Here is a 23,904-nt window from a genome sequence, read left to right as displayed (position 1 = left end):
TATAATTATTTATTATATTATAATTTAGGATTATAATATAATAAATAAATATACTTATCATACCCGGGAGGTAATCCTAAGAATTACAGGCCCACAATTAGGATCACTTTTTGCATCGAAAAACTGACAGAATTAGAACGCTAGGGAGGGTTAAAGAAAGTAGACCCACTTGAGATGGCTGGACTCCCAAAAGCTTAGTAATTATAACTAAAAATGAAGAATTAAAAGTCACAAAACATATTCTTCCACTAAATTTTTAACACAACCCTTAGGATAAATGGACTTTTTCTAATGCAGCCTGCGTATAGTAGGTCTAGAGATGCCTGTATGCACCTAGCTTTGCAACAGCTGGCATCGGTTGCCTGATAATGGCTCTGCTTTTGGAACCATTATCCTTGTAAATATTTACCCAATGTGTCAATAGACTTACCGTCAGAGCTAGAAGATGATGTGTGGGAGGAATGTGCTGAAGCAGAGGTAGAAGAGGATGAAAAGTCTGTGTCGCTTTCTACAAAAAAAAGTGCAAGTACAAACAAGCCACGTTACTAACACCAGCAACACAAGTTGTTGTACACTACACAGTATAAGTAGCAGATGACTAAATCCAGATTGTACACAGGATAAACAATACTGTAAAACTTAAAAAAAAATTCAAAACAATAAACTCAATTCAAATCAAATCAATTCTTGGAGTCTATTAAAGGACCCAAGTCCCTTTTTTCTCTATATTTATGACCATGTGTCATGTGCCATCTGCACGGTTTAGTGTAAGATGTAAAAAACCTTTGTGCTCCACAGCCAATTAACAGCTCCAAAAGTTTTTCGTGGTGGCTGTTGCACCTGAAGCCCTTGAAGATGAGAAAGTTTTATCATCTCACCCTGCAGAAATAAGTAAGCATTTAACAGCTTCTAGGACAGGATCTTTTGGCAGTTATTTCTGCCACAAAGGAATAGGTGTCCCTTTAACTAAGCTCACCTGAAGATGAAGAGCTTGACACATGTCTCGCCCTAATGACTGTGTGAGATTTAGTAGAGGGTGATGGAGCACTGTCAGGTGATTGTCCATGCATGCGCCTAGCAGAAGAACTGCTTATGCTGGACTGAGTGTTAGCAGGTGGTGTTCCGCTTGAGGTAGATCGTGATGAAGAGGGTTCGCGCAGAGAGCCGTTTATCCCTAGAATCGGAGAGGTTCTTCCTTGTCGGACATTTCTCTGGTATACATCACTGCAAAACAGGATGTTCAATGCTGAAATAAAACAACTTTGATAACCGTTTACTTATTGTAAGAACAAGAACGGGTAGAATTTTCCAAAGGAAAGCTTAGCAATAAAAAACAGAATACTTTATCCAGCGTAGTTCTCCTTTAGGTCAAAAAGTGATCACACATGTATAAAAAGGGGGGGGGGTGTAGGCAGGTTGTAACCTCTTTTTAAGTATAGAGTAAGGAATAGTTAAAATACATTTTTGCCGTTTTTTTCTTCCCTTCTCTTGAAACAAGCAGTAAAAGGGATCTTCTCCAAAAAACACTGACAGCGGTAACTGAACAAGTCTCCTCTTTGAAAGATTTCTGTTCAACTGGTAACACAAAGTTCAAGACTCCCTCACTTTCATTGCCAGTGGCTAATAGGACAAATATAAAGGATAATATTGACTATTAGAGATGACAATAATACCCAAAAAGCTTCTAACACTTCTCCGCCTTATCTAAAATGGGGGAGAGGGGAGTTGGTATTAGATGAATCCAAAATCCACAACCTACCTGAGTGAATTTCTTTTACATTGTCCTTCCTTAGCTCCAGATTTCTTCATGCTGCCCGATTCTTCTGGCTTGCCTTTGGACTTTTGGGCAATTTTATAATCTGACAAAATAACTTTCAACCTCTCTTCCACGAGCGCAGAAAGCCTTAACACCATACTGTAGATCTAAAAGGGAAACATTTTAAGGTAACTACAGGATCGGGTGAGTTGAAAAAAACAAAAAAAACAACCAGATCACCTGAGGCACTGTTGCCTCTGTTATTTCTGCAAAATATGTATGGGTCCAGGTCAAAGTCTGAATCATGCAAGACATGTTCAGATGGGGCTACAGCAAATTGCCTAATTATCAAATAGACAAAGTATGAAGTTCTGATGGCAACTATGGAAAGTCATATTTTAGGAACTTTTAAATCCAAGTAGGAGTTTATAACCCACAAAAAAGCCTACCTTTACATTATTATTATGATTTAACAGGATTTCTTATAGCGCCAACATATTACGCAGCGCTGTACATTAAATAGGGGTTGCAAAAGACAATAGACAGTGACAGATACAGACTGTGACAGAGGAGGAGGAGAAGACCCTGCCCTGAAGAGCTTACAATCTAGAGGGTGGGGGAAGTATCACACAATAGGAGGGGAGATATGGAGTGGTAGGAAGTAGTGACTTAGGCGACAGAAGAAGATGGGTAGGCAAGTTTGTCCCAATATTACAATAATAGGAAACTTGTGGAAGGCAAACAAATACTGCAAAAAAGTTCCTCTCACCCTAGAGCGTTTGTTAGGTGTGTAAACCTTTGCATTTGAGAAGACCAATCTCACGTCTTTACAAAACTCCAATGGATTGCTGTAATTCCCAGCTGACAATTTTTCCTTTATTGTCCCAAAATCCATAGGAGTCTTCACCACATCATAGTAATCCTAAAAACAAAGCATTTTATTTTCTTGTAGTATTGGAAACACGGAATTTGGGCTATTTCAAACATGATTCTCTTCTGTAAAGTTAGTATAGAGTGAGAAATTAAAGCGTACCAAAACTCAGAAAGTTCACTTTACATAAAAGGGTAGACAAGCCTTTTATGTTTAAAAAAACACCTAACTTTAGTTCCTCTATAAGCCATCACATTAATTGCAGTACCTGGCAAGTAAGGAGATCATCCTCGTACTAGTTATCAAACCTACCACAGCTGGGACACAACTTTCAGATATATTCAGAAAGCTATGCACATGTTTTATACTACAAAAAAATGTCTTCTGCATGACCCCCAAAAGTTCACTGACTATGAATATGTTAGAGCTACACATATCTGTTCTTAAGATACATATTAAAATGACAAAGGCCAATGTCTGGCCAATTCTTAATCTTACAAAATTATAGGTACACTGGTGGTTTTACTAGTTACAGTATTCCATAAGCAGCAGTCTAACAATACAACACGTATGACATCTATACAATCCTACTAATAGTATAGACCACAAGCATTCAGGGTTGATTACCTGTGGCTTGTGATTATTTAAAAAGGTTGCTGGTACTTACAGGGTACCGCTCCAGGTCTACAGGCTCCCTGAATGGTTCAGAATCTTCACGTACTATGACAAATTCAACCAGGTCCATGCAGCACTGCTTCCAGCTATTCACAGTTTTTACTCTCTGCTTACAAAAGAAAAATAAATCATTTAATGATGGGTAATCAAAATGTGAAACCTTAATGTAATACATGCACATTTACCCAAGCTACAGCTCTTCACCTGCCATGTGAATGAAGTAAAACACCTGTTGACCTGCCCAAAATATACTCAGCTTTAAAATTCTTATTGTGAGCAGGAATAAATTACCTTTGCTGGACTAAAATTGGAAATGTTAGTGTGTCCTGCCTAGTTTTTGTTTTCCTTTTCAAATATGTTTATTGGGTTTTACATGAGGGGGAACAATAAAAAAATTGTCAAACAGAAGCAAACTTATGTATATTTGCAATAAACAATGAAGGAATGGGGAGGGGTGATACGAAAAACATGTGGGAGGGGTAAGGAAGTATAAATGAAGGAAAAAAGTCATGAGCAAGGATGGGACAAAAGTACCAAAAAACGAAGTGAAAGAAGATTCCTAAAGTTCAAATTGTTAACAAACACTGAGTAAAAGAAGATGGTAGTACTTCCCAAGTTTTTTTTTTTTTTTTTACATAAAATACAGCATGCCTCCCTCCTATCTCCACAGCATAGAGGGAGGATAGGCAGAGCATAAAATACTCCTAATCACAGCAAAATACCCACTGAAAACATTTTTGTGATAAATGAAAAACAGTCACAAACCAGGTAAATAGGATGTTTATTGTTGTGAAGTTTTCATACCTGTGTGGAACTATATGTGTGAATTACCAAAGTAATTAGTATTAATATCTTAGCGAAGCTATAGGTCTACAGAAGTTCAACTTACATCATCCTACAATATCCATAAAAGTTTACGAAAACAGAAGCTTTTTAAAAGGCTATAAAAAATATATTTTAGGGAAAGCAACTCAAATATCAACTCATGCCATCTAAGGTTCTGGATTTGTAAAACTTACCGTCGCCCCTGATGATCTAGGTTGGTCAAGTCCATTTTCCTTACAAACATAAAAGAACATCATAAAATAGGCTGGCAAGTATAAAATAAAAACAAAACATAATCAGTCTGATTCAAAACTAAAGTATTGAAGCTCCAAGCAAAAATTGTAATTTTAGGATAACTAGTTTTATACGAAAAAAAGATCACAAAGCAGCTGCCTGATCCTAAAATACATCACTGAGCCTTTGGTAGCCAGTGCAACAGCTAGGAAATCCCTTAACAACTTAAACACTGAAACCCAGGATGGACCAATCCTTGTTTAACAGTAACACTTAAATCCGGTGAATATTTACAGAGACTGGGCTGTTTATAAGCAGCCATTCATGAAGTGATTTTCCTGTATAGTCAAGCGAAGAATAAACTAGTATGTACAGCAACAGATAATGAGTCCCCCATGGCCAATCATATTCCATCTCTTATTATTTTGTTATCATGCAAAGTTACCTGTCCATCGCAGGAGTTCAGCTCTCCAGTAGTATTGTACAGATCTGTAATATTGGTACAACTGCTGTCCCTGAAAAACAACAAAAACCTTATTCTTGTTTTGTATTTTGTTATAGCATTTCTTATGTCTGTCCAAAAAAAAAAAAAAACACCACATATTACAGGCATTCACCATGCATTCATCCTCTATTTCACCTCTCCAGTAGTATTGTACAGATCTGTAATATTGGTACAACTGCTGTCCCTGAAAAACAACAAAAACCTTATTCTTGTTTTGTATTTTGTTATAGAAAAAAAAAAGACTAACACCACATATTACAGGCATTCACCATGCATTCATCCTCTATTTCACCTCCCTGCAGAAAAAGTCACACACATGTTTATCAGCACTGGAACCTTTCAATTGTAATACATTGGCATAGACAGCTAGCTGGCTCAGCAGGCCAATTAGGAGGCATTATCTCTAAGGAGCAACAGGAGTTTTCTATAGGGAAGGCAATGATGTAAATGCAATTGAAGCTTTTGTGAAGGATATACTTAAAGCTGAAATCCAAGCACATATAAATAATACCAGATATGTCTGCTGTTTCTGAGTAATAAAGAAAATTTAAAAAAAGTGAGGGAGGAGAAAACACAAGGAATCACTTGTGTGCTGCTGACTGTTTAAAGTCCAGTCACAAACAAGGCTGGGTTTTGGACTAAGCTATTCTAGTCAGCCAGAATCCTATTGTGCAGCCTTCTAGGGTATGTACATCCTAAAGCAGATAAGACAGATTAATAAATGTGTATTTATCTTCTTGGCTGGTGTTTTGCTTTAGGACAGACTACAACATTCCAAAAATATGCAGTAAATGCATACAAATACTACTAAGAGTTCAAAGCCATTAAGAACCACATACAGATGACAAAGGTTCCCAGTGGTGCTGCAGAAAGAAAAGACAGGTGTGTTGAAAGGATAATGACAACAGACCAAATTACTAATTTACACACCAAAAATTCATTGTGATAATGGATCTATATCCTAGAGCAGAAGTTGGCAAACTCCAGCATTTAGGCCAGATACAGCCAAGCCGCTAGTTTGTTCCGGCCTAACGCCCCCTGGCCCATTCAGCCTAATGCCGGCCGGCAACCTGCGGCTCTTGAGCCTCCTCTTGCTGTGGCTCTCTGAAGGGAATTCCCTCTCCTCCACAGTGCATACGGAGGAGAGGGAATGTTCCTTATTTACCCCGGCGGTGGAACTGTTACACCAGCCGGGGTAATTAGGGAACATTCCCTTCAAGGGGGTGTTTCTGGTGTGGGCAGAGCCATTAGGGCGGGACTCGAGAGAGAGTCCTGCCTAGGGTGCTCCTGCCCACCCCTGAAATGGCCAAAAAAGTTTGATGACCCCTGTCCTAGAGGGTAACTATACAAAAAAAAAAATCCTCTTTAAACTTAAAGACAAAACACAACACAAGACAATTACATGATAAACTTTAGCAGCAGGTCCGTGATTTTCTTGGATGACGTTACAATGTTACTGTCTGGTTCATTAAAGGTTCTGGCATTGTATTCAATGTATCTCACTTCCCAAATTAGTGCGGATATCCTCCTGCAAACAGAACAGAGAAAAATAAATTATGATTTGCTTAAAAAATGGGTTAACTCTTTTTTGGACTATTCACTGACTGGACTGAGCACTTGGTGTAGTCCAAGGTATTTGATTCTTTCCCCAATCAGCGGTATACTACATGCACTATACTTGAGTGCAATGAACTTGATGGGTTCCACCTCAATGTTACAATTCTATATACCAAAAATTGGAGTTTCCATACAATTAGGTTTATTTCACCACACCCTCTGGAGGGATCAGCATTAAACAGCTACTGAACACCAATTTAGGGCATCCAGTGTATCTTAAAAAAACCAAACCAAAAGTGTTAGATAACTTGTTAAATAAAGAGGCATGTATGTAGCACTAGTGTATAAATTGCCTTGCATATAAAATATTTTTGGTTAAAAATGAGGACATCCACACGGCTTTCAACCTCTTTACTTTTAGAGGAAAATAATTCTCGTTTAGAAAAATAATTCCACATGCAATATTACCAAAGTACCAAAAAAGCACTTTTTGTTGTGAAAAAAATATTCCAAAAAAATAGTAAGACATTTAAATTCAAATACATTCACAAAAATGACATAATAAAAACTGGGCTGTAAAGAAGGTGGCTTAACCTCCATGGCGGTAACCCTGAGTGAGGGTCAGGGTATAAAAAAAAAAAAATAAATAAAAAAAAATGCTGAAAGCAGTAACCTCAAGCCATACTCTGGGGAGCTAAAAACATAAAAAATAAACACTTACCTGGTCCCATCGGGGTCCTCCAGTGTCCTGACCGTCGGATTCCATCCTCGGGCTCCCTCCTCTTCCTCCGATCTGTCCCCCAGCCAGTGCGCTGACGTTCCCCGGAGTTCCCCAGTGACGTTGGTGCATCCGAGGGAGCAGGGTGGGAAATTAAAAATATTTTGTATTGGTAATAACTGTATTAAACCCAATACAAAGTAATCGCCCAGGAGGTTAACATAATGGTACTGAAGTGGTTACAAAGTAAGCTTGAGTGTCAATCACAACACAGAACTGCAACTTAGAAACCACTCAGGAAGTGAAGGAAATACTTCAAATCTTCTCCAGAAAAAAAGTCTAAACATTATAACCCTTCCTCAGTCAGTCCAAAACTGAAAAAAAACATTCTTCAGCTCAATGTTTTTTATATCATCAACATCACGAGATCAAGTTCTTCATAAATGCTGAAAGAAAATGCATGCATCTCACCGGTAAAATCGGTTGACCAGTCTCATCCGTATGGTGCTGAGGTCTGTAGGGTATGCCACTACAACGCAATAATGTGGGTAGACATTTAAATCCACAGGTGCAGCAAATGGTGAGGCGATATCTGTCAACAAAATAAAGAAATTTTCAAACACAGGTATTCCCGAAGTTACATATGAGATAGGGACTGTAGGTTTGTTCTTAAGTTGTAATTGTATGTAATTTGGACCATGTACATTATATTTATAAATGCAATAAGGACAGATGTTTGTCTCAACATATTAGGCAGCATGGTGTCAGTTACTGTAAAAAAAATCCTCATTGTTAGTTATTTACAAAAACCAGGCATACATTTTTTGCCAGTGTCCAATCTTTCTGTGGGTGGCAGAATACCCTGAAGGTAAAACAATTTGTCCCACAAACAAACAAAAAGTATATATTTTATATATTGAAGCTGATGACTTTGTGTTAAGTTATAGACCAGGAGTATTTCTTTGTACTTGCAGTAAGCTTAAAGGGACAAAAAAAGTGTATTGCAGAAGTACAATATATTTTTTTCCTAATTGTGCCTTACAATTTTATCTCAACTACATACTGAGTAAAATCAAAGAATAAAAAAAAAAAAACAATACGTAACAAATTTATACTGTGTATGAGACATAATGCATTAACAGGGTTTGGCATTTAGCTTTAACATTCACTCTATTTCTTACCCATACTAAAAAGTTGATCGATGGCACAAATAATTCGTTCACATTGAGTGTGCTGATCGCTGTCTCCCCATTCTCCCTCCTGGGGGCGGTAGAGCAAAGTATCCATTTCTTCAAGTGTTATAGAGACACTCGTTCCCGGCTCTTCAGGTGGAATCACTACCAAGAAAAAAAAAAAAGATATTGAGCTGAACAACATCTAAGAAATGTAGGGGAAATGTAAGCCTCTTTGATTTTCTATTACATATCTGAATAGTAATTTTAAAGTTGATCTCTAATCATTTCCTAATATATGGTGATGAAACTCTTAACTGATTTTCAAAATATTCACTTGAAACCCAAGCTGCAGCTTTTTATACAAGACTGTACATTTTTAAAAAAAAACATTATGTGTGAAAGATTTACTGTTTATACTTTACTATGTAGCAGCTGCAATGAGGCTGCAGGAGGATCAACAAATTAAGAAAAAAAATCTTCTATAATTATTAAACACACCACAATATAGATTTTGCTTTAGAAAGCTAAATGTTGTCAATTATGGTTTACAGGTAGTTACATTTTTAAACTTTCCTAAAAACACCTGGGGGTGTGACTGGAAGTGTAGGTGAATGAGCGCTCCAAATTAAACCTCTTTTGAAAAATTGCTTATACTAAAAGTACAGTTTAATATATTGTTAATGAGACTGAACAGAAACAACAAAACACATACTATTATCAGTAATGATCTCCATATCCCAAGGGCTCAGTCTCTCAATTTCTGTATTATCCCACCTATTAAGACAAAATACATGTGTGAAAATTACCACATTAGTTTATCAAACACAGGACATATTTATAAGTTGATCAAATGTTCAATAAAAGTAGACAGAACATAATACTTACTTCACAGTATAACACTGAAACAGGCTGTCTGGATATTCAGGCTGGAACGGTTCTTGACTCAACACTGTTCCAAACCACCAGGCATCATCGATTATAGAACGGAACTTATCACCTAAGGAAAATATAGGGATAAGGTTGGCAAATTACATCTGTGATTATTATTTGTGGATTTGAATAAAAGTCCAAGGTGAAGATTCTGGCTCCTATGAAGAATGGAACTGCAGCCTTCATACCATGTAAAACTCATGCACGCTTCCTTAGGAAGATGCTGTAGCATTTTGACAAATTCCTGCCAGAAGTGGAAAATTGTTGCAGCACATATCTAAAATCCAAAGCAGCACTAACAGATCTAATAATAATAATAATAATAATAATAATAATAATCTAGTATTATTATTAATAAACAAGATTTATATAGCACCAACATATTACGCAGCGCTGTACATTAAATAGGGGTTACAAAAGACAGACTAAAACAGACAGTGACACTGGAGGAGAGGACCCTGCCCCGAAGAGCTTACAATCTATTAGGGTGGGGGAATCAACACATAATAGGGGGGGAGATATGTAGGGGTGAGAAAAAGTAACAGTTTCAAAAGACAGAGGAAGATGGGTAGGCAAGTTTGAAAAAATGAGTTTTGAGTCTTCTTTTAAAAGAGCAGAAAGTAGGAGCAAGCCGAATAGTATGGGGAAGACCGTTCTGGACAATTGGGGCAGCTCTAGAGAAGTCTTGGAGCCGTGCGTGTGATGAGGTTATGAGTGAGGAAGTCAGTAGCAGGTCATTGGAGGAGCGGAGGGAGCGGCAGGGGGAGTATTTTTTTACCAGGTCAGAAATGTAAGTGGGACAACAACTGTGCAGGGATTTGAAGGCAAAGTACAGGAGCTTGAATTTGATTCTAAGGTGAAATGGAAGCCAGTGTTAAGAGCCAAAAAGAGATGCAGCAGAAGAGGAGCAGTGGGAAGGTGGGAAAATATCTAAAGGGCTTATAGCTGGACCCTTGAGTATTTAATCCTACTTCAAATACTTAAAAACAAAAAACATGACAGGAGTTTGTTTTGCACAAAGTAAACCTATATGGCCCGAAATGCGTGCACATGGTCTGTATTTGGTTAATCAATAGAAGACCAATTCACTCGCTAGGTACAGTATGAAGAAACAAATTTAATGTTACATTGAAGTTGTGAGAACTTCTCCCCTGTACATTCACATATAATTTGTACCTTTTTTAACATTAAATACAGTATCCCTTGATTTTTAGTAGTCCTTTCCTAATCAGAGGGACTTTAAAAGGACTGCTAATGCTTGGTGGTAATTCAAGTAATGATATGCTTGAAACACAAATAAACAGCAATAATACTGCTGACACAAGGCAATCCCTACTATGAAAGGCAAGTACTAAACGGGTATGCAAAAAAGAAAAGCTTACCAGCCTGCCAGTTTTTACGGCGCGCATGATCAAAGAACTGCCTTAACACTAGGAAGTCTATCACATCTGGCATATCATGATATCTATAGAAAGAAAATTTAGCATTACAAACAATGATCAACATTTCACTCTAAAATCCTTAATCTGCTTATGTGGCTGATTTGCGGGATAAGAGTGATATTTTTATCCCACAGTGTGCAAAATATAAAAAATTTCAGTGCCTTGAACTATTTTTGCATTTTCCAAGGAGGCAAGAGCTAACCAATTTTGGCTACATACCTTTTTATGTAAGGATATTTGAGTACAAGGCTTTTATTGTTTTACATTTAAAGTACCCTTAAAATAATTTACGAGTATTGTGTTGAAATTTGCACTATAATATAAAGTCATGGCTCTTAGAATTTATCGAAGTTCACTAGTGATGTGTGTGTGTTTGCTAGTGACCACCAATTTGGGCATTTGCATGTTAAAACTTGGTAATGTTGATCTGGTGCAGGTAATTAACTGCTACCAAATGATCAACTCAGAAGCTAAATTTGACATTAAAGTCTACAAATTAACCATCCATCTGTTAGGACTTCCACAACCTTGGAAAACATGAGGAAATAAAGAGATTTTAGGCAGGCCTAAATGTAGATATGGTTATAAAGAATGCATCAAATCAACGCAAAAGAAAAACATACTTGAGAGAGAAGAATTGTCCCATGAGCTTTCCACTAACATGGTCTATCAAGGCAAGTTTAAGACAGCACAAAGTGGGAGGTCCAATTTCATATCGGATCCCAACAATTTTCACCAATTCCTGGTCCTGGTCGAAAACATAACATGTAAATAACTTAGCTGAGAAGACAACGTCTACACAATGATGTCTAGTTATAATGTTCCCAAAGCAAACTAAAAAGGACAACCCTTGAATAGCTCACATCCTACAAAAATAGGTGAACTTACCCTTAATACACATTTTTTCCATGGTTCTTTTAAAGAGTTAAAGATGCTGAGATTACTTCTTTTGACAGCATTAACATATGCTTCATGACCTTGTCTGAAGTAAACAACCTGTTAACATATCAATGCAAAACAAAAAGACAGCCATATGTTAATGGTAGCTTTATTAGTCGACTAAATTGACCTTAAAGATAATCCAAATCTGTCTATATAAAACTTTATACAAACCACACTAAGTCTACCCAAGCATGGACAGATGTGCATGTACAGCTGTTATCAGGGCTCAAAATCCAACGCGAAGCAAAACGTGATATATATAGAACTGTAACTCTGCTCTGGCAGCCTAGAATGTGGGAAGACACCAAGTCATTCCCAACTATATGAGATTGTTTTTTATACCACAAAGGCTGATGGCTGGACAAAGTCTAAGCTGCCTTCATAGGCAAGAAGCTGTTGCTCAGTCTGTCCAAAAATGGTTGGTTTGGGCAACTTTTTTAAATATCTGCTACTACACTAAATGGTAGTAGCCCTTAACTCCAATGTGCCCCAGGAACATGACTAGGCTGAGGGAACCTCCATCACCATTTTTGTGTGGGAAACTAATGTATCCTATATTGTATATTAAAATTTGAGGTTTGAGACATTGGTCCTCATTTACTAAAGCTCTCCAAGGCAGAAGAGGATACATTTACCACAGTCAAGCTGGGTGATCCAGCAAACCTGGAGTGGATTTCTTAGAAGTAAATTGCTATTTGTTAGAACATTTTTTCAATCCTGGAGCAGATCCATTCCAGGTTTGCTTGATCACCCAACTTCACTGATATAAGTGTATCCTCTCCGGCCTTGGAGAGCTATATTAAAATCAGACTCATTCAGTCAAACTTGGAAAGTATCAACAAAAAGGAGACAAGCGTCCCCCATATATACATTCAATTGTCCTATGCTGTTTTAACATCATGTGCAGAAAGCTGTATGGACAATCATGAGCATTTTCATCATTGTAGATCAGCTGACATGTCCTGAAGAAGCGGTCACATTTGCCGCGAAACGCGTCGACTGATTTACCACCACTCTTGTTGGTGTCTACACAGGAGATAGGATGCACTATGTATACAAGAATTTGTATGCAGCTGCTACTAGCTGTTATCATTGTTGTTGATATTTTGTACTTTAATAAAGGTTTTATTGGTATATACTGGATTCTAAATGGCCTTAAATGTTCCATTATTGTGTGTTTGTTCGAACAATGCTATATTTAGCCAAAATAAAAAAACATTTTGTATTTTTCATCTAGGAACAGGATAAAAAAACATGATAACCAAACACGATACATTCTTTTTAAAATATATTCCTGTCCATTTGGCTCTCTATTGCCCACCTCCTACGCCAAGTCCTGGGTTTTCTAGGGTAAGAACTACGCTACAAACTAGAAAAAAGGAGCCCAGTAAATTCTCACTAAGGTTGATTTACGCATTAGTTTACTTACTTCATCTCCCATCTGTGGGACAAAAGGAGATCTTCGAGGATTTGTATCTGTGATCCACACTGGAGGATGCCAATCGTTTGATACTGCCCTGCTTACAGGTAGTCCCTGAGAACCTGCTATGGGCTAGGGGGGAAAAAGAAAAAAAAGGTCAACTACAAATACAAGATGGGGTGTGAATCTAGCCTAGGAAAGGGTGCATCACTTGCAGCTTACCCCGTTCTGACTCATGGGCTCAGGAGTTTCTTTTCTTGGCGGTGAAGATTTCTCCTCTGTGGATTTTTCTTCAGTGGAACTCTCATCCTCAGAGCTGCTCACACACTTTCGAGCTCTTCGCCTTGTAGAAACTCTGCTTGGGGGGTGCAGGGTGGTTCCAGCATTTGCTGTCCAATCAGAGTATTCGCTGGAGGAGTGACTAATAATGTAAAGACAACTTAAGGAGAAGCTGAGTAGATGTATTCAAAGTTAAGAGGGCAGAGGACTAGTTACCAATAAATTGCCTTTAGCCTCCCTATAGCTGTTAACTAGCCATGCCATCCTTGTGGTAAAGTAGACATGGTTAGAAAATGCAGATTTCTTGTTTTTGCAGCATGAGATTGAAGCAATAGTAAGCAAGGGAGATCACAAACTTTTAGTTGACAACTGTGCATCATTCTACTTTATATTCTATAGCAAAGAGGTGCTTTCTGAATTTGCATAGTGACTACAGTACCTTGTATTATTTCCCCATTCATCCTCGTCATCACTGGGAGCATCTGTTGAATTGTCAGCTTGGTTTTCAGTCTGGGGGGGTAAAAAAAAGTCTGAATTAAAATTTGTATTTTCCTTGGAATCTTGTAGTTGCAATTACATAGGCCCCATTATTGTATATGGTTTCCTGGGTACCTCCTAAACTCACCTTCACAGGTGGCAATTTGGAATATGCTGTTTGTAAGTGCATTTCTTTTATATACTGTTTACCACATAGAATTAATTGCTTTATCCCATGAGATTTGCTTATTTGTATTTATTGTTCTGAACATCTGTGCCTCTTGCAAAGCTGCAAGGAATCTGAGCATTAATCAAAAAGTGCCATCCATTTTGTTTTTCATTCAGCCTTTTATTGCAACGTATTATATATTTTTTTGTTTTGTTTGTTTACTGATGCAGCTTACTGGAAGTTTTCTCTGGTCAGTAGCTGATAATCGAAGGGGAGAAGCAGTAAAGAACAATCGTTGTTTTAAACTACTAACACAGATTGAATACTAGTAAAAACCCAATACCTACAAATAATTTCATAAATGGAGCTGACCATAGTTTAACCACATCAAAGATGCAGCACATTTCATTGCATTAAAAAGTTAAAAAGTAGAAGTGGTGCCATTTTTGTTGAGCAATTATGCAAGGTTATATCTACTTTCTGAAATAAAGTGGAACTGAACCTGTGATATGCACCTGACTCAAAATGTCACAGTGTTTCACCATCTTCTTTACTTACTGAAGACAGTTCCCAGCCATCTCAATTGGCTGTGCTGCATATGCGGCTCTGCAAAATCTGACAGCTCTGCGGTGATCAGGCAGGTAAGAACAGTTATTGAGAAAAGTACATCACCTATCTAATAAACATCTGATTATAGATTTTTCAAAGTAGCCACTAACTTTAGAACTTGATACAAAGTTGACAAACACAACATTTCTCCCAGCCTGCAGCAGATTAATGGCATCATTACATTCTAAACCAAGTCACTTCACTTGAGTTGAAAGATTGATTTTAAAGGATAACAGGTGTAGCTTTTTTTCTTTAATCAAAAGTATAGCCAATCTTTATTGCTACATACCAAGAATGTATTTGTACAATTTTTTAAGACACTGAAGTCCACTTTATGCATGATGATAAAGAGACAGTTTACTTACCTCTTCCTCTTCTACAGAAGACTGGGTCTCTTCTTTCTCCTCACAGGAGAATTCTATGAATTCTTCTACATCACGTCGGGGACGTCTTGTGCGAGACACAAACTTTTTTCGATTCCTTAGATTACGGATGCCGTAGTCACTCTATAGTAGATAAACATGGTTATATATAAGAGTGCTATTCATAAGTTACAAAGAACAAAAGTGATAGCTGCTAGTTTCTTTCAATAGGATAATAAAACAGGAGGCCAGCCAGGTGTTTGAAAATAGTCCCATAACATTTTTTTGCATTAACCAGTTTATAAAAGTATGCAGTTTGGTAAGGACAAGTAACAAACGCACAATGGTATTTCAAGCGAGATTTTGCACATTCGGTCGGCCTGATAAGATAGAAAATAGCAAGCACAACATGAAAAAAAGAGGCAATGCAAAAAGAAAATGTTTCACTTACCTCCTGTGAGGAGTCTCTGAATCTTCTTTTGTGCTTTGCAAAAATAAGTATTTCCTGCTCACCTCTAGCGATTCTGTAATCTTCTTCCACTCTGCAAAGTTACAGAAAAGATGACAACACTGAAGTAGAAAAAGTAGTAATGAATAAAGTATTTGAGGGCCCCGCAGAAATGCAGTCAATTACAGGTATTCCTCACCTAACAAGTTACCTGCTTAACATCTGCTCACACTTACAACTGGCTCTTTTATGGGTACACTATACAAGAGCTGTAAAGTGTACAACAGCACAGCCTTTTCTCTTTCATTCCTCTCGGCACTGTCCTCCATCCTGAGTAGCAATATTCCTAGACCTGGCTCTGCAGGCCTTCCGTGAACCTGTCACTGATGCATGCACACAGCTTTGAGGTTCTTTACTGTGGCTCCCCACTTAATGACTAAGCTGTTTAACGACTAGGTCATTGATTGAGGAGCATTTGTATGTTAAAAAGAGCCTGCCACAGAACATCAGTCACGGATATGCCTAAAGTTGTTATTCTGTGACTTCTTTGCTGTATATCAGATCCAAATTAGATACTATAAGCAATTTAAATACTTATATCTTTCGCAGATGTCTAGGAGAGAGCTGTTAAATTGCAGTGCTTATAGGTTGCACAGCTCAGGATTTTCAAATAGTAATTTTCTGACTCCTTGTTAAACATTTAGCCCTGTGAGGGTAAAAGTAGAGATGTGTGTAGAGCCTGGTCTTTAAAGGATAATATGAGACATGTCTGATCTAGACTATGTACAGGAGAAAAAAATAAAAGGTCATACAAACATACCTAAATACACTACTTGGTATCTCTGGTACAACCACTCTCCTCTTCCAAGCCAACAGATCTCTCTCAGTGGCGATTTGACTGTGGGGTGCATTGTAATGCATTTGACGGACGCCCTCCACCTGCCCACTGCGTCTAAGACCAATATTCGGAAGAGATATGATGTCTGGATACAAGAACAAGAAATGTTTAATATGTGTTTTAGACATTAGTGTACAGTGAGGGAAAGAAGTATTTGATCCCCTGCTGATTTTGTATGTTTGCCCTCTGACAAAGAAATGACCAGTCTATAATTGTAATGGTAGGTTTATTGTAGCTGTGAGAGACAGAGTAACAACAAAATAACCCTCAAAAACCCAGTGCTCAAAAGTCAGAGCTTGATGTGCATTGTAATGAAATAAGCATTTGATCCCTATCAACCAGCAAGATTTTAGGCTCCCAGGTGTCTTCCCTGTATGCAGGTAAGGAGCTGAGATTTGGAGCACCATCTGTAAGGGAGTGCTCATAATCCAAGCTTGTTACAGTACCTGTATAAAACAGACCTGTCCACAGAAGCAAGCAATCAGATCCAAACTAGCCACCATAGCCAATACCAAAGAGCTGTCCAAGGATGTCAGGGACAATATTGGAGACCTACACAAGGCTGGACTGGGCTACAAGACTATCACCAACCAGCTAGGGGAGAAGGTGACAACAGTTGGCGCGATAATTCGCAAATGGAAGAAACACAAATTAACTCAACCTCTCTTGGTCTGGGGCTTCATGCAAAATCTCCCCTCTTGGAGTTGCGATGATCATGCGAAAGGTGACGAAGCAGCCTAGAACCACACAGGGGGAACTTGTCAACGATCCCAGGGCAGCTGGGACCATTGTCACCAGGAAAACAATTGGTAACACACTGCGCCGTGAAGGCCTGAAATCTTGCAGAGACCGCAAGGTCCTCCTGTTCAAGACAGCACATGTACAGGCCCGTCTGCAGTTTGCCAGTGAACATTTGAATGATCCAGAGGAGAACTGGGGGAAAGTGTTGTGGTCAGAGCTCTTTGGCATTGACTCAACTCGCCGTGTTTGGTGTAGGAATGATGCCTATGACCCCAGGAACACCATCCCCGCCGTCTAACATGGAGTTGGACACATTATGCTTTGGGGGTGTGTATCTGCTAAGGGGACAGGACACCTTCATCCCATCGAAGGGACAATGAACGGGGCCATGTACCGTCAAATCTTGGGTGAGCACCTCCTTTTCTCAGCCAAGGAATTGAAAATGGGTCATGGATGGGCAATTCCAGCATGACAATGACCCAAAACACAAGGCAACAAAGGATTGGCTCAAGAAGAAGCACATGAAGGTCCTGGCATGGCCTAGCCAGTCTCCAGACTGCATGATAGGGGATCAAATGTTTATTTCATTACAATGCACATGAAGCTCAGACTTTTGAGCACTGGGTTTTTGAGGGTGGTTTTATTGTTATTCTGTCTACAATGTCTGTCACAGCTACAATAAACCTACCATTACAATTATAGACTGGTCTGTTCTTTGTCAGAGGGCAAACGTACAAAATCAGCAGGGGATCAAATACTTCTTTCCCTCACTGTAATTGGTAGAATGTACACTGAAATTGAAAAAAGGATCAGTTTCTAGAAGTAAACCAGTCAATAGAAAAACATGGAGGATGCCACTGTACAGTTAACCTATTGGCTTTGTTACTTTAAATCAATAACCAGAAAAAAAAATGTTTTTATTCTTTGCCCTTTCATAATGTGCATTTACATTTTATAACATTTTTCATTTTACATAAAAGCAACATCCTGTTAAATGATCATTCTAACCTCTTCTTGCAGCATCTGCTGGGGGAGCTTGTCTGCTGGAGCCAGGCTCTTGTTCCAAGCCACGTCTCTGATCCTGCTGGAGCTGTAGCTGTCTGATCATACCATCTAGAATGCTGGGCTCTTGGTTCTGCTGATCTTAGTTTGTTTGTTGGCTGATCACTTGTTCCACAACTTCACCATCACCTGTCCAACACAGAAGCATTATAACGTAAAAGCCCAATACATCTTGGAGAGAATAAACTTGGCTTCATTTAGATTTAAATTTCTGTTTAAGTTCAAAAAATGATGGTCTATGCCATGGCAATTTAATTTATTTTTCACCACTTTTTAAGTTTTGGAGAGAGTGATAATTTGTTATTTCTGCTATTCCAAATTGCAAGATTTCGCCTTACTGTTTATTTAAGCGGTTGTCTGACATAAGAAGAAACACTGTCCAGCTCGGAAAATCATACTATTCACCCAACTCTATCTGAAACATCCCCCCATAATCAAACTATTCATGTTACCATGTAATAAATTAGAAACTGAGGACTTCAGTCATGAGGAGATAAGTGTCTATTATTACCTTTTGGGAGAAGATAGAAACATCACTACGTTCACACCTGTACATTTTATTGACAAGTGTTGCAAAAAATAAATAAAAAAAAAAAGTTTCAAAATTCATCGTTCATGGGTTAAATACATGAACAATGTAGCATAGAGTTCCAGAAATAAAAGAATCCAATCAAAAACGAACATTCAAAAGGTGCACCAAACCTATTTTTCCCCCAGTGGTCAGACTTACTAGTCTCCATGTATCCCAGCTGAGGAATCAGGTGCTCGTCTGCGCAACTTTCCCTCCCTGGTACAAGCCGCTGATATTTGGTTGGATGTGGGTTTCCATCAATATCTACCAGAAATGGAGGAGGCATGAGGTGAGGTGCTTGTTGGGTTTGCTCATCAAGGACAAAATGATTTGCATCTCGTCAAAGAGGTCTGTAGTCTGTGTGGAAGAACATTTGATCTGGAATCTGAAATGGATAAAAAAGTTTACTTATTGGGAATTGTACTTTGGTTAAATCTTATATTAAGTTTGGCTCTGGTTTTAGTGCTTGAAGACAGAGAACAACTAATCACATTTTACAAAACTTCTAAAGTTTAGGCATCAGTTACTGGACTAGTGATGAAATTAGAACAGAATTGAGATCTGGAGACAGCCATCAACATTTTTCAACCAATCTTTTCAGCACAACTTTACATGACAACCATACACATACAGGTCAGTATGCAATTTATGTATGATTTCAAATGTATAGAATCAAACATTTCTATTTTTAAATCCTAAACACATCAAATACAAAAGCTTTGTTTTAATCATTCGTTCTTTGTTCTAATTTTCAGAGGTGAAAGCAACCCAGATTGCAGCCATAGACTTTGGCTAATAAAAATGACCAGGTCTACATGCTGCTGACATGTTTGTGTCAGTTTCTACTGCCTACTTGTACAGAGATATCAGACTTACTTTAGTCCTAATGGGGCAAGGAGAAGGGAATAGAGGGGCTCAGACTGTGCTCCACGCTAATGTAAATGTCTAAGTCTTTGGTAAGATTTGTCAGTTTGTAGATCACAGTAACTTAACTGCGATTTGGACATTTTTAATGACCGTAAAATACAGTAGAGAGAAGTTTCTCCAAAATCATATACCAATGCTGTCATCAAACCCTGGAAACTGCAAAGTGTATTTAAAAAGGTGCAGCTATTCTTACATTATTAAAGATAATTGAAATAGTCAAAAAAAATTGCCTGAATGGGAAAAAAAATACCCTTTAACATTTCTACTGCTTTCCAATTATGAATTTAGAAGCCTCATTTTCACTTCTTACTACAGTTCATCATTAGATTTATAAGACTTACCTTATCATATATTTTACCGCTGCCAAAGCCAAAAATCAGTAGATGCCCATGAGAATCCGTGCCCGCTATGTGTTGCCCATTGGAAGACAGTTTGCAGTCCAAAATCGCACCATGGCCTTGCCCTTCAATCTTGGATGGAAAAATACAGACTAAAATAAAAAAATAAAAAACCCCACACAAACAGCAATGTATACAAACACCATAAAAAACATGTGCACCCTTCCACCCAGACCATCCTAAATTTGTTTCTTATCTCCTTGTTACTCCTATGCCACAAGTTTATTTACCAGCTCCTCCCTCTTCAATTCCATTTGTACTGTTCAGCTTCCAAATGCAAGCTGTGCACATTAACAACACAGCTCCACAGTTGTTAAAGTACACACTGGAGATGATTGTTTTTAGAGGGAGGAAGGCTCCCTGCTGTGTAACTCACTATAATAGATTGTGTATACATTCTATTCTAGTATGACAAGTAGACAGGGTTTATTTTAGAATTTTAGGATATAATCCCTTACAAAAACCTTAATACTTTATTATAGTGAAATTAGAATTTATTGAAACCTTTATAATGAAAGCAACACAACAAATGCATCCATAACTGTTTACAAGCATGCAGTGCACAAGACGACTCAGTGAGCTTATCTGTGTAATGCCCACCCCCTGACCACACAGGATTTTCGAAACACTCCGGTCCCTCTGATACTCCTTGCTGGGATGCAGCAGTCACTAAAACAGTGATTTCCAACCACTGGGTAGTGAGAGATCATCAGGTGTAGCTTGGGAAATTATCCAGTTTCACTTAATTGGTCCAAAAATGAATATATCTTTACTGCAAATATTTTGACTTCTGTTTATTCCAGCAACAATTAATTACCTGTGTATGTGACATTTTTTGTTTGGTGGGGTGCGGTGGGATTTCTAAAGTAAGATATGTGCACTGGAGAAAGGTCGGGAAACGAAAATACTGTTTGTGGGCACTTTAAGGATGTGGTGATAGCATCATGGAACAGTGATCAGGTCTTGCAGCTGGCTGCTAGGCTAGATCACTTCATCATGGGAGAAATGTAAATGTTGCTACATACACTGAGGAACTAGTGCAGTGACACCCACAGATAAGTGACACTATAGATGTAATAATACCAAGAATAGGTAAAGGAGACCTTGTGAAAAAAATATTCAAAAACAATATAGGATAGTGTTGACTAATGAGGGGGTGCACGCATATGGATATCGGAGACCGTAAGGGCAATATAACTGTTTTTACAGCAAAAATGTTAAGCGGTACCTATGTTTCCTTTAAATTGGTTTTGCCTTCCCATATTGGTATGTAAAATTTTTTTGAATTATTCCCCCCAGAATTTTTATTAAGCTGGTTGGGAAGAAGCTGTGGGTGGATGGTCAAAACGTGGACAAGCGACACATTTAGTGTTCCCAGGTGTTGCCACAGGGATCCAATAACCCCTACAATTCCGTCAGCTTTCAAAGACCCCCCCCCCCCCCCCCCCTATACTTGTTCTAACTGTCCAGTGCCCCTGTATTGTGATTCAACTTTTCAGCAACCACCTGGCTGCTTTTTGGGAGGTGAAAAGTTGGTTCACAATACAGGGGGGAAAGGACAGTTGGAGAATAATGACAAAAGGTAATGGGAAAATAGGAGTTAAGAAGTAGGGGCCAGGATGCGTTCCTGGCTAAAAAGTTGGGGAGAGCACTGACTGAAGCAATAAAAATACAGGTTACAAGATCTACAGTTTTAGTTGTATCAACTTCTAAATGATCTCAAAAGTGTTTAAATCTGATGCAATGGACACAAGCTCATAGCCCATTCACGGGAGAAAAGCACATATAGCTTCTTCAATAAATGTTTTATGTAATTGATTACATCTTAATCACCTTTTTATTGTCTTTATTATCTGAAACATTTTTAAAGTACTTACCGCATTGAAGCAATGCATGACTTTAACACCATTAATGATGTCCCATAGATAGAGGTTTCCATCATACCCTGCAGATAACATCACCCTGTGATCAAATGGGTGGGGCTCCAAGACAAAAATGTCATTTTCATGACCCTGTGTGTAAGTAATTTAAAAAAAAAAAAAAAAAGAAAAAAGACAAAAATATGAAAGCAGCAGCAATAAGTTTTTTACTTTATTCATAATAATGAAACAGCACAAACAATAGTAGTAAACCTAAGGCTTCGTCTACGCGGACATTTTCTCCAGTGTTTAAACCTGAGACTTTAAAAGCCCATTAGAAATTCTCATAAATTCCAATGGGCTAATCTACAAGAGGGCGTTTTTATTGAGGCACGTTTTTGAGCGTTTTAGATAACGCTGCTTGCAACCTTTTAAAAAAGTAAACGCAGGGTTAACACAGGAAAACGCTTCTATTGAATTTAAGTGCTTGAAACATAAACGCGAGAAAACACAGTGAAAACGCGGCAGACATTTTCCACTGATAAAAAAAAAAAAAATATATGTTTGGCAGCGTTTTGCAAGTGCCAAGATTGAACTGCAAAATGGTTCTGGCTTCTTCCAGCAGCTCTTTAATACCACGCAAGACAGATTTGCACGGGAGGACATTTAATAAACTATAGCAAAATGTTTGTGGACACCTGTAGACCACACCTCTATGGACATGTCTGTTGAACATTACATTTAAAAACCATGGGCATTTATAGACTTAGTCCTTTTTTTTTTTTTGTTATAACAGCCTCCACTCTTTTAAAGCTTTCAAAAAGATGTTTCAGCATCTACAAAAATGTGTACTGGGAGCAAAAAAGCTTTTGTTAGGTCATGGACTAATGTAGGATGAAGACCTGGTTTGCATTTTACCCCGAAGGTATTCAGTAGGGTTAAAGTCTATGGCTGTGTACAGACCACTTGAACTCCTGCACACCAAACCATGTTTTTATGTAACAGAACTAGTGCCATATTTGAATCGCAATGTCTCTGTAAGCTCATGTGACAGCATACACACTTCAGGTATAAAACTTAAACCGGCAATCAAAAATTATTAGCTGTTTTTACTATTTAGAACACAACCCTGATGTGGGATTAGTTTGCATCTCATATTTATTCACATATGATTCTCTAGTGTAGCGGTCCCCAACTTGTGGTCTGCAGCTAGACAGAGCCGCAGGCCATGTCTACTGTATGCATTGCAGGCTCAGGGCAGTGGGCAGGTTCTGACATGACGTCACTGTGGGGGACGTTTCTTCCCCTTTGCGTGACATATGGCTCCTCGCACATGCGCAGTTGGGAGTCTGTAAATTTAGTGGTCTGTGACGTCCAAAAGTGGGTAACACTTCTCTAGTGCACATGTTGCCATTCTCTATTGCCCTCTATGTGCTGGATTTTACAATATCACTGCTGTAAAAGCAGTTTAAAGCATTGTAAATGGACATGTGAGTTGCCAGACAACCAAAATAATCACTTATTGCGTGTGCATCTTATCCAAGGGCAGTTAACTGAATCTTCCAACGGATCATGAAGTCTACTAAACTATGTTATGTCAAGGAAGATCGGTGGCAGCTCACAATTGTAACCGAAGCACAAGCATGTTGATAACCATTTTTGCAGAGTAAACCCTATTCTCATTTCACACATAAAATATAGTTGATATAAGTGGTAATTTTAACCACAAACCTTACTTAAGTAAATCTCTTTAAAAAAACTTAAAAAAAAAAAAAAATTCTTACTGTGATGGTCTGAAACCCACCTTAAGAACATGCAACAGGTTGCCACTATGAGAATCCCAGACCTTCAGCAGGTGGGCACTGCATGCAGTTACTACAAAGTTGTCGGTGAGGTCCCATGCAATCATGAGAACTTTGGACTTAGAATATTGAGGAATATCATTACAATGATATCTAAAAGAAAAAAAAGTTTGGGCAATAGTTACAATTGAAAACAAATGATTTCATTCTTTTTTTCAAGGAATCCAGCCGCTAGAAACAAAATAGAACAGT

At 38.2% G+C, this 23,904-nt stretch overlaps 1 protein-coding gene across 1 annotated transcript in view; it reads right to left on the bottom strand.

The window, feature by feature from the left end:
• The window catches only part of BRWD1 (bromodomain and WD repeat domain containing 1), a gene marked incomplete in the record, with an annotated part of 60,557 nt that overhangs the window by 5,610 nt on the left and 31,043 nt on the right, over positions 1-23,904 (bottom strand). Inside the window, 26 exon segments of the mRNA XM_072398316.1 lie at positions 431-508; positions 977-1,224; positions 1,760-1,923; positions 2,526-2,678; positions 3,295-3,408; positions 4,322-4,360; positions 4,807-4,876; positions 6,269-6,394; positions 7,613-7,733; positions 8,323-8,478; positions 9,029-9,090; positions 9,202-9,313; positions 10,629-10,711; positions 11,312-11,436; positions 11,577-11,684; positions 13,060-13,182; positions 13,273-13,471; positions 13,769-13,839; positions 14,950-15,090; positions 15,398-15,488; positions 16,215-16,377; positions 18,042-18,224; positions 18,826-19,051; positions 19,935-20,063; positions 21,869-22,003; positions 23,655-23,805. Of these exon segments, the coding sequence (XP_072254417.1) occupies positions 431-508; positions 977-1,224; positions 1,760-1,923; positions 2,526-2,678; positions 3,295-3,408; positions 4,322-4,360; positions 4,807-4,876; positions 6,269-6,394; positions 7,613-7,733; positions 8,323-8,478; positions 9,029-9,090; positions 9,202-9,313; positions 10,629-10,711; positions 11,312-11,436; positions 11,577-11,684; positions 13,060-13,182; positions 13,273-13,471; positions 13,769-13,839; positions 14,950-15,090; positions 15,398-15,488; positions 16,215-16,377; positions 18,042-18,224; positions 18,826-19,051; positions 19,935-20,063; positions 21,869-22,003; positions 23,655-23,805 (3,371 nt within the window).

Source organism: Pyxicephalus adspersus, chromosome 1 (genome assembly GCF_032062135.1).
Source record: "Pyxicephalus adspersus chromosome 1, UCB_Pads_2.0, whole genome shotgun sequence".
NCBI classification, from domain to species: Eukaryota; Metazoa; Chordata; class Amphibia; order Anura; family Pyxicephalidae; genus Pyxicephalus; species Pyxicephalus adspersus.
The sequence above is the reverse complement of the archived record's forward strand: the minus strand, read 5'-3'. Positions and strand labels throughout refer to the sequence as shown.